The 11,021-nt window shown below is 46.3% G+C and overlaps 1 protein-coding gene across 2 annotated transcripts; it reads right to left on the bottom strand.

Moving 5' to 3' along the window:
- Positions 1 to 5,557: 5,557 nt before the first annotated feature.
- Positions 5,558 to 10,708, bottom strand: LOC122364056 (N-alpha-acetyltransferase daf-31-like). 2 transcript variants are annotated; one of them, XM_043334102.1, is made up of 4 exons: positions 10,525 to 10,708; positions 7,224 to 7,388; positions 6,672 to 6,902; positions 5,558 to 6,161 (listed from the first exon to the last, which is right to left on the bottom strand). In XM_043334102.1, exons 2-4 carry the CDS (start codon positions 7,382 to 7,384, stop codon positions 5,999 to 6,001), a joined length of 555 nt encoding a protein of 184 aa, XP_043190037.1. In that variant the 5' UTR covers positions 7,385 to 7,388; positions 10,525 to 10,708; the 3' UTR covers positions 5,558 to 5,998. The 2 variants fall into 2 exon arrangements, with proteins under 2 accessions (XP_043190037.1, XP_043190036.1); XM_043334101.1 differs by lacking the exon at positions 10,525 to 10,708 and adding an exon at positions 10,219 to 10,471.
- Positions 10,709 to 11,021: the final 313 nt, after the last annotated feature.

Below are 11,021 nucleotides of genomic sequence, written 5' to 3'. Positions count from 1 at the left end.
TGCCTTTTTCATCCGTTTCTTACTTATGTCATATGTGTGCATGAGGCTTTGATTTTGTTTTTGGTTATTGTGTGGCCGGTCAGTCAAATGCCCCTGTAGAAACCGGATGCTGCGTTTGATCGAGATGGAGTCAGACGATGATTGCAGAAAGCTAATAATATTGAAAGAGGGCCGGTAGCGTGGCATGTCTGTTCAGAGTTTACATTTTGCTTTACTCCAGTTTATGACCTGAGAGCCTGGCTGGAAGTGACGGATCTAAACTTTTCACGTTAAAATGGCTGAGGGTGCAATAATCTCTAGTCTCTACATAGCGGGCTGGTATAGGAGCGTCTTGCTATGCTGCACCATTATAGCTGGCTAGTGATTCTCTTTTGGCTAGAAATGGCATTAATCATTATCTCCACTGGCGAAAATGGCACTTGACATCACCGAATGCAACGTCCATGTTTGTTAGGATACATAAAATCAGGAAGATTACGCGAATTAGGTAGGCAAACGTGGAATAAAATAGGTGCCGGATGTTTTGGTTTTGGTGCTGAATCAGCAAACAGCAAATACGGGGTTCAACTAGACGATCTGGCAACTTAAAGGTATTATCAGGGTTTTTTTCCGAAATTTCGGAGTTACTCAGTGAAACGTGTAGAAGAAGGTGGCTGAGGCCCCAATCCGAAGTCATTCGTCTCAAAATTGCCTAATTTCCAAATGGTGGGCCTCCAAAGTTGATCCGTCTGCCAGCCAGTACCTGGAGGAGGCAGTACCAAGTACTCGGATACATTTCCCTATAAGTCCATAGGCTTAACACTAGCTAGAGACTTCTAGAGATATTTTTTATGCCAGATAAGGCCGTCGCATACCAGATAAGGCCGCAACGGCCGTTCAACGTTACGTGGGGAAATGGGAGAAATCTAAAGACTTTTTTTCTCTGACGTCTCCACTCCAATATCTCTAGCGCAACTGGCAAGCGTTGTGAGCATTGGCTCGTGTCGTCGTAAATAAGATTTGTTTGACGGATATTCCGTAAGTTGAGTGTGTTGTTGTAATTTCTGAGGCTGTATGAGTTGGACGGAATGGCGCCATCCCGCCATGTGCGAAATCTGTGCGAAACAAAGCTGTTCCTATTCATATTTGAATGTTCAAGACTTGTGGGCTTTGTAGCCAGTGCGTGTAGCTTCTAGATATCCTGTGGGTTATCAAAATAATTGAAAAATTATGTTGTGTGCTTTCAAACTAAGCTCATCCCGAGTGTAATTCAAGAATGTCTTAGTTCAAGCAATTTAACTTGAAAGTGATATAGCTCCAGCAATGTAGAAGCTTGGATGGAACGTTGAATCAAAGTTACCTATCATTTGTAATGTTAATGCTAAGTGCTGAACGTTACCAATAATTCGAGACATCCGTTGTAAGATGTATGACGCAGATCAACTTTGATCAAGTGAAGAAAATATATATCAGATGAAATAATGTCAATGTTCAAGGCTGAGCGACTGGCAGATTTCGGAGTGAGCACGAGTGGCCTTGAGACATTCTGTTTCTGTAGGCACTCAAAATAAATAAATTATCATGTTGTGTGCTTTGAGGTTAAGTGTTATCAGTGGTGCTTCATGGTTGTGCTTTGTGGTTGGTGTATGGGCATATTTTGAGCACATTGCAGCATGATATTGGTGGTGTGGTGTAAAGCAACTGATCTCCGCAGACTTTGCACTTACTTGCAAAGCCTGCGGACTGACTTTGCAGACTGGCTGACAATAGCAATGCATTGCTGACTGATATCATTTATTCTGTGTTTGTAGCACAAAGTACAGAAGTGGCACATACATTGTTACTTTGAAAACCTGATGTGAATTTGATGTAGAAAATTGGTGGCTGACGTTGAGTCCTTACGTATTGTGAGTAGTGTACAGCTAGTGCATTGAGCACAGACTTGAGACCAGTGACGTTTGTATCAGTAGACTGTGTTTGGGTCTACTTATATGGGTAGTCATAAAGCAGGCGTCACACTTCTTTTTGCAACCAACGAGAAGCGCTATACCCAGAGTTGCTTTGTCATCCAACCTTACCCAACCAAACCTAACCTTACCTACAACCTAACCTACAGCGCCTCTCTTCGTTCGTTCATGGTTGCAAAAAAATAAACAAGTGTGACGCCTGCTATACTACTACCCTTATATGGCGTTGGTTTGAGTGTGGTGACCGAGTAAGCTGGTGTGTATAGCCATGCAATAAGTGTTTTGAAATATATTTTTGGGACAGTATTGAAATGGTGTGTTTTGGCCATCTGGCATGGATGATGGAAAGCCACTAACTCAACTTTAGGAACGCTTCTTCATTATGCTCATCTAAGGCACAATCATCTATTTTCTCTTCGCAAGGATTGATTACTAATTCACTGTCAATTATAACCTGGTCCAGAAGGTTTCGCTGGGCCACACGGTTCATACAGATTCATCCACAGTGCTCAGCAGTGCATGTTTTCAGATTTCAACAGACTGTAATTGTTTCTGTATGTACATATGCATCATGCAAGGGTACAACAGATGCGGTATTTGGTAAGCAGTTGGCAGCAAGGTGGTGTTTGTACTTATTGGCAGAACCAGTTGAGCAGGACTAAAACTATCCTAGTTTCTCTCCAATTTACTCAGATCCGTCTCAACACATTGAACATATTGAAAGCGTCCATCCATGAAGATGTCTGCATGTATACTCATTTCCGAGAAGGCACGCTCGTCGCTCATCCATTGCCGAGCAGGCACGTGCGTGCCCATCGCCGGCGCGCATTAGCGCGCGTCCATGGCTGGGGCGCACGCGCGCGGCCATGGCCGGCATGCACGCGCGCGCGCCCATCGTCGGCACGCAAGCGCGCGCGCGTCCATAGCCGGCGCGCGCGCCGCGTCCTTACCCGGCGAGAACGCCGCGTCCGTACCCGGCGCGCACCCGCGCCCGTCCACAGCCGGCACTGACAGACCCTGACCGACGGGCGTGCTGCCGTCGGCGGTCCTGACAGATGGGCGGCGGGCCCGGCTCCCGCAGCTCCGGCAGCGGGCGGCAGCCATGGTCGGCATACACGCGCGCGCGCCCATCGTCGGTACGCAAGCGCGCGCGCGCCCATCGTCGGCACGCAAGCGCGCGCGCGTCCATAGCCGGCGCGCACCCGTACCTGGCGCGCACCCGCGCGCGTCCGTACCCGGCCCGCACCCGCGCGCGTCCACTGCCGGCACTGACAGACCCTGACAGACGGGCGTGCTGCCGTCGGCGGTCCTGACAGATGGGCGGCGGGCCCGGCTCCCGCAGCTCCGGCAGCGGGCGGCAGCTCCGTTGACTGTTCCGGCAGCTCCGGCAGCGAGCGGCGTCTCCGGCAGCGCTCAGCAGCGGCGCCAAGCAGCAGCAGCGGCTGAGCCAACAGGCGGCCGCGGAGGCACGCCCCCCGCCCCCCCCCCTTTGCACATTGTTCGTCCATGGAGATGTCTGCAAGCACGACCATTGTTGAGAAGGCACGTGCATCCATGGCTGAGCACTGAGCAGGCACGTGCGACCCCTTTGCACATTGTTCATCCATACATATCAATATAATTTACCTTATTGATTAGTGTGAGTCTTGCAAAATCTTAAACTCAGAAATACCACAAGGCAGGCTGCCTGGGTGAGTTGCTAATATGAACATGATGAACATTATACATTAGTGCAGTACCTATAAGTATCCATGCTGTGTGAAGGACTTGGCCCTCACGTTCATTCATTTGGTGATTGCACATGGTGGCATGTGTACCAATTGTTCTCCCTAACCCTTCTTACAACTTTGACTAGCAAGAAGAAGCTGGCAAAATGCAAGGAGCTTACAAAGCATGCTTATATGTAGATAACTGAGGATGATTCTCTCAATTGAAGCATGATCCACACTCAGCAGCTTCTTCTGTTCTGTTCCACAAACTAAAACTGAAATGACTCAATTTTCCTCAAAATATATTCATTTATCACTCATAAACAACAAAAATATACATTAAGTAGGTACCAGGGCAATAAAAAACATATAAGTTACATATTTTTTTCATGCACAGTCCTTTCACAGCAACAATATGTAGAAATGCACCAAGACGTTCACGGAGAGCCCACCCATAACAAACTATAGTTGAAGCCGGGGCTCTGCTGCAGCAGCAGGGGTGACGTACAGGGCACAGAGGTCATGTCACATCATGTTGTACAACCTGTTGTTCGAAAAAACAGATCAACATTGATTTTGAAAAACTGTAGCGCTTTCTTCAGTCACTTAGGTAAGCTTTCTCGCAAGACGTTACATTAGATTCACCACTCTTGACAAAATAATCAGATTGAAACTTAGCTCTTGTGCTTGATGCACTTACATTTCAATTTATTGAAATAAAACACTCAAATTTACCCTTGAAAATTGTTGACATTTAAATGATATGTACATCAAGATTTTGATGATCAGCAAACAAGCTATTCAAATCACACCCATATAATAATTTTGGCAATGTTGATAACTCTTGCTGTCTTATTGAAAAGCAAATCTTCAATTTGTTCATATCCAAATCCAATGCCAAGCACTGAAATCTTGTTGCAAGGCCCTAAAAACAACAGACAAAAACAAAACAGTCTTGTGGAAATCGCCAGCTTGATCGCCAGTGCGGTGCGGCGGCCTTGGCGAAATTTCCCAAGGCTGCTCTTTGTTTACATTTTAGCGATGGGCCAACTTGGCCGCCCAAGTACTTGTTTTGCGTGAGTAAGTACAATTTTGTCAATTTTGAAACGGCTATATCTCGCAAATTTTGGTACCGATTTACATTTTATGCACATCTTTAGAATCGGCAGAGTCTGGGGAGTTCATTGATTGGAAATTTATGCTGATTCCTTTCAATTTTTAAACCCTGATAATCCCTTTAAGGCTGTGTGGAAGCAATTAGGTGCCAGATTCAGATATTAGGGTCTAATAAGCATTTTGGGGCTGATCAGCAATTAGGTGCCAGAAACAGCTTTTTAGGGACCAGAAACAAATATTCCCCAAATTGAAATAACTGACGAGCAATTTCATCATTCTTGAGCAAACCACCTGATACTCTGACCTTGTAAAGGGCTGAAGACCATAGGAATCTTGTCAAGACCAACCCGCTGGCCTACCAACGGGCAACTGCTGATAAGTGTCATAGGCCGTGAACCCTCAGTCATGGATAAAGTAGTGGAGGTTCTTTCATCCAGGCCTCAGTGATAGTAAAGCCTTATCTTATCAGTGATTACCTAGAAAGACAGCGTGATCCGCCCTACTGGCAAGTCGGCCCAGACGGGACGGGCTCTCGCGACTCGGTAACGCGCTGCAGCGCTTCACCCGGCAATCGAGTCAAGTGGCAATGCCCCCCCCCCCGGCCCTGCCCCCTGTCTTATCATCTCACCCTACACTTCGAAACGGTTAGAGACCGGCCTACCTAGGACTACCGAACAAAACTAATGTATACCAACGAAAGGAGTCATCGAAGTCCCACTTTCCATCTAAAACTACTCGGCATTTTGACACATCCGAACGTCATACGATTCAGCCGTAGGCATCGTCCGTAAATTCGGTCATATATTAGCACACATGACACAACAAACACGAAAGCACAGCGTGTCCAAAACAAAGTCCATTGCTGGGGTGGTCCGACTCTCAATCTCCGAGCGACGTTAGAGAGATGCTCGTCTCGGTAGAGACACGACAGACGAAAAACGATTTATATCGGGCGCAAACCTCAGTTTGGTAGTGACAATGTGCAGTGTGGCGTGAACTGTATGGACGTGCTAGTTGACCAGATTCTGCAGAAATCAGGGGAACGCCGAGCCACGCCGCGATAAACGACAACGGTTCTGGCTAGGTCGAAATCATTGCACAGACTCATTCCATCCGATAAAAAATGCCACATTCACGGGACACTCCAGAAGGTACAACCTGATGCCCCAGACACTGCCGACAGCCGCTGAGCGATCCCCGCCACCCGAGAGCAGAGGGCGCGGTACGCTATTCCTTCTCCTCGTGCCGGCGCCGGTCCGATGAGCTCTTGAAGAAAGTCTCCGGGTTGGCGGGCGCGATATCGTTCTGGCGAGCGAACTCGACCAAGTCTCGCCTCATCGCGTACGCGTCCTCGCCGTCCGCGTAATATTTCGGCTCGATGTCAGATGTGCTGGAAAAAAACAGCGACCAGCCACATCAGTGCCACGGTAAGCACATGTGGTATCTTATACTTTGTAAAGTGGGTTATACGTCAGCAAATAGGCCTGAAGGGGAAAATCATCAAAGCATCAGTGTCAAAATATTCATATTATTCATTAATGAAACAGTAAATAAAAAAAGATAACAATGTTGGACACATCGAATGGAACCAACAAGTAGGTAAGTTGTAAAAAATAGAGGAACAATTTGAGTATGAATATGGATATTCGCAGTCGGATTCACTCTTTCTATTTGCAATTGCAAAACGACGCAATGCGCCTAGAAATCAAACTAGAAGTAACTGATACCGACCATGCATACTTCATGCATTGTCAAAAACTCATGACAACAGAAGCCTCCGTAACGCAGGAAACGTCCATACACAGAAACATACACGTCGATCCATACAATAAAGCAGCATAAAAGGTTTTGTGCCAATGCAGCTGGCCTGCAGACAGTATCCCCTCCCCTGCCCGCTTACCTAAATTTTAGCGTGTTGTTGTAGAGATTCAGCGCAGCGCGGTTGCTTTTCCTCACGTGCAGACTGACATATTTGGCGTTGAACACCTCGACCATAGCGCGCGCCGTCTGGTTCATGAGTTTCTGCGCCAGGCCGAGCCGGCGGTGCGAGCGTTTGACGGCCAGCGAGGTGATGTGGCCGTGCCGGTCGTCATCGTCCTCCGTCTCCTCCTCCATCTTGGCCAGCACGTACCTGAAGGAAGGTACGGGCAGAGGATGGCGACGACTGACCCCCAACGGCTGCCCGAGGAAACGGCACTTCGGCTGTCGGTTTGACTCAGCACAGCACAGCTATTCCCAGACTCCAGTTTTTAGACTTCAAGCACGCAGCCCCTCTAATGTACCACACTATCTTCCCAATCGCTCTTGATCTCGTTGAGCTAGGGTGCATATGTAGTTCTTTCGGCCCGGAATATCCATAATCCGTCGCCCACACCCGTGCCAATCATCCCACCCACACCCCGTTTCCAGCCCGTTTCAGCGAGCACTGGTGTAACCATACCCGGCCACTTACCCCACAATATTGCCTCTCTCATCCTCGGCCACGTAGCTGAGCTGCGGCCACGACAGCGCATGGTAGAAGTAGTACTTCATGAGGTAATTCTCCGGCAGACACAGCAGGTTGCAGTGCTGCATGTTCATCAGGTCATCTGGCGTAGCAGGGCGGACATTCATCGTGCTGCAAACGCAAACAGGGATGCTCGTTAACCCTGACACGCGCGGGGGGGGGGGGGTCGAACGGACTCCTCGGTTAAACAAACCGTCCGATCCTGAAGTTGATCAATTGTACACATACCCTGAAAAGTTCATGAACCTGACCCGAATGACCTTTGACCTGTTTCTCAAGACCATGTTTAGCGGTTAGCCGGAATCGCGATTCGGTGTATGTAGGCTCACATTATCCGCGCATTTCCAGTCTTGTTGTGATTGTAAACGTTTGAACATGTGAAATGATGTTGGTCCCATGCATGATGGTGGGTGTCGTCATATGAAGATCAGATCAAGGTCATTGACCTTTGATTAACCGTGGTTCACTTTTTCGAGTTTTACATACATGGATCTAGAGAGGTACTTGGAGCTGATTTTGAGTGTGGCACCCATTGGGACATTTACGAAGTTATTTTGGTGCCTTCGTATTAAACCTGTTACAAGGCTGTCAGCGGTGATTGATCAAAGTATGGAGTCTAATGGTGGTCTTTGTTTTGTGCTACGAGGTCTAGAATGGCTAAAAATTGAGTTTGAAAATTTGATGTCATCAATTTGAACAGTTTTTTTCGCTATAAGTTGGCCAAAAAAAAGAGATATAGATCTCAAATTTTGTATGTGGATAGAAGGCGGTAATATGACATAGGTATATTCCGTTTTTCGAAATTCAAAAAAACTTTTGGATTTTTGGCTATTATATTAAAAAAATCTATTTGTTAATTTTTGGGGGTCAAAATCCAACAATTTTAAAAAATACGAGAAAGCAGTTTTGTAGCCCTGTTAATTCCACACCTTTTATTTGTGAAACCTTTTCTGTAGGTATCTCTAGAGCTGTAGGCCTGACAGCTCTTCCCGCGAAACCTTTTTTTGGGTCGAAAATGGCAGAAATGACGTCACTCCGACGTCATTACCGGCCAACCTATCATAGCCTTTGGAAAAAATGTTGGTCACAATGTGCAATAGCTATTCACGGGAGGGTACTGAAGGTTTGGTGACGATCGGCGCAGCGGTTCTGGAGATATATCGAAAAAAAACTAAGGGGGGGGGGGGGGGGCAAAAAACTGCCCCCCCCTGCCTGGAAGGTTAAAATTCTGATGCAATCTCACAGATGGGACGCAACTTTCAAGCCCCCTACTTTCCATGATGTCTTTTGTATAGTTTTGTAAAGCTGGCACGTCTCTTCAGGGGTTCTTAAATTCCTCTTCTGACTCTTCTATCTCTATCCTACTGGACATTGTTGGAACCCAACCAGGTGAGTGAACCAGGTGAGTGACTGAAGCTGCTTCCTGAAGTACTCTAGGATGCATGCATAGGTGGGCATCGTTCCCCCAAAATTGTAACTTCGTTACTCGTTCCTGAGTTCCTTCAAAACGTGACTTCCGTTACTCGTTCCTCCGTTCCTCTGCATATAATGTGACGGAAGTTCTTTAGTCCGTTACTCCGTTACAGCAAAATAAAATAAAGGTTACAATGTTGAGAATTTCACACATTTTTTAGACCATTCTGACACAAACTAAACCTACCGAGTACCGAGAAAGCGGAATGCCCACCAAATCTACCAAGACAGCGGGCACTGATTGGACACTAAACCCTGGAACGTCTGGTGGTACTGATGCGCATCACTTGTCCCCGGCCAGATGCCGGTTGCCCTTCACGGACACTAGACGTTCCAGGTTGGCATCTGAGAGCATTGGCGGCGGAACGGGGCGGGGGGGGGGGGCACCGGCGCACCGTGCCCCTTTGATTTTGGCATTTTAACATTACCCCTATGTGCATTGCATGCAAAGAATGGGACCAAAAGTCGGCAGTGCCCCCCCCCTTAAAATGTCTGTGGGTATGTTGAAAGATCAACCCACTCGGACAACGAAAAGTAACGGAGGAACGAAGAAACGGACTAAATTATGAAGTGTAACGGAGGAACGAACAACCGATGTAACGGAAGTTACTTGGTCCGTTACCCTTTTTAAAATGTAACGAGTCTGTTCCTCCGTTCCTAAAAAATTGTAATGGCGGTCCGGAACGGAGGAACGGATCGTGCCCACCTATGGATGCATGGCAATCGGGCCCGGGGCACTATTTGGGTTTAGAGAGAGCAGTTTCGCCTTCACCACCTCAGCAGACACTTCGAGGTCTTGTAGCATGGGTCCCTAGAAACCTGGGTCAAAGTTAGGACAGGATTGGTCAGCAGGCATGAATATGCTGCTGAAGTATCTGCTCAGCAAAGCTGATTTTTCCTGGTTGTCAGATGTTAGTGTCCCGTTTTCGTCACAGAGTTCCTTGATCCTGCTTCTGGTTTTTAGTCTCAAGTTTGGGTATCTCCAAAACTTTTGGGTTTCGCTTAAGCTGCACAACTAGCGGTATATGTCAAGTTTAGGTCCTAACTACAACTGTGGCGCTTTTGATACGAATATGAAACAGCAAAAATTTTAGGTTTTAGGTTAGGTTAGGTTGTAGGTTTGTGGGTTTTAGGTTGTAGGTAGGTAGGTTTGTAGGTTGTAGGTTGGTAGGTTATAGGTAAGTAGGTAAGGTTAGGTCAGGTTTGATTGTTTTTTTCTTTTATTTGCGAGACATATGAGTATCATTTTTGGATTCAGGATGTCAAATAATGTAAAAATATGAAAAATGTATCAATGAAATCTTCTTAGGACTTAAACTTGACATTTACCCAACTAGCTGGGTCTCATATTCTTTTTTGAGATGCCTGGTTAGCTCTGTGAGCCTGTTTCTGCATCTTGTGAGCCTGGCATGATTGAGGACGTCGCTGATTGGACCGTATTCGCTCCACAGTTCTTTCTTTTGCTTACGTAGTTGCATAGGTGTCCTGTACATGTACTAATTCTTGAACAACACTACATTCTGGAACAAGTGCAAGAAATTCCAGAATGAACACAGCACTAACATCACCGGGATCAAAACCAATGACATCAGTATTATTCAGTACTCAACCCATGGTGGAGTGAAGTAGTGCCATCCCCCTGAAGCTATCAGTCAAATAAGATTGCAATGTTGTGTAAGGACTCCTGCTGCTTTTAGCTTTTCCTGTAACAATGAGCATGATCAATAAATAGAGCACCCTTGTTTTAACTTATGGATGGATTAATTGCACTAACCTTATTCAATCAAGTCCTTCTATCAACAGCCGCAATTACTGTTTGAACCAGAAATCCAAAGTAAAAATGGAATTCCAAAAATAAACTGTGGAAATTCCAATCGGCGGCTGAAACCTTCAGTCGAGAATCCGCAGATCAATCGGAGAAATGATAGAAGAACCACGAAGAGAGATATCGTGCGTGATCGCCGCGGTCACCCATGTGATGTGGTAGCTTTCACTTGAAGTGACGACGGAAGTAACCCTTCAACGTAGAGAAAAAAACTTCATTAAAATTCTGAGTTACATTATTTCAATTCGATGTGAAGGAGGATTTCCGACGCATTCCGAAACATTTTTTTTTGCAGATATGTCCGAAGCGGTCAAAGTTAACTTCTGCAAACAAAAATTTCGCAATGAGAATTGTCTTTCGAAAAATTAAAGGTGCGAATAAAGGCAAGTGCTCTATTTGGTAGCCATTATCAACCTCCAATAATAATTTTCGAATCCAAAGCTGCT

Source organism: Amphibalanus amphitrite, unplaced genomic scaffold, assembly GCF_019059575.1.
Source record: "Amphibalanus amphitrite isolate SeventyFive unplaced genomic scaffold, NRLGWU_Aamphi_draft 000654F_arrow, whole genome shotgun sequence".
In the NCBI taxonomy this organism is placed as follows: domain Eukaryota; kingdom Metazoa; phylum Arthropoda; class Thecostraca; order Balanomorpha; family Balanidae; genus Amphibalanus; species Amphibalanus amphitrite.
The sequence above is the reverse complement of the archived record's forward strand: the minus strand, read 5'-3'. Positions and strand labels throughout refer to the sequence as shown.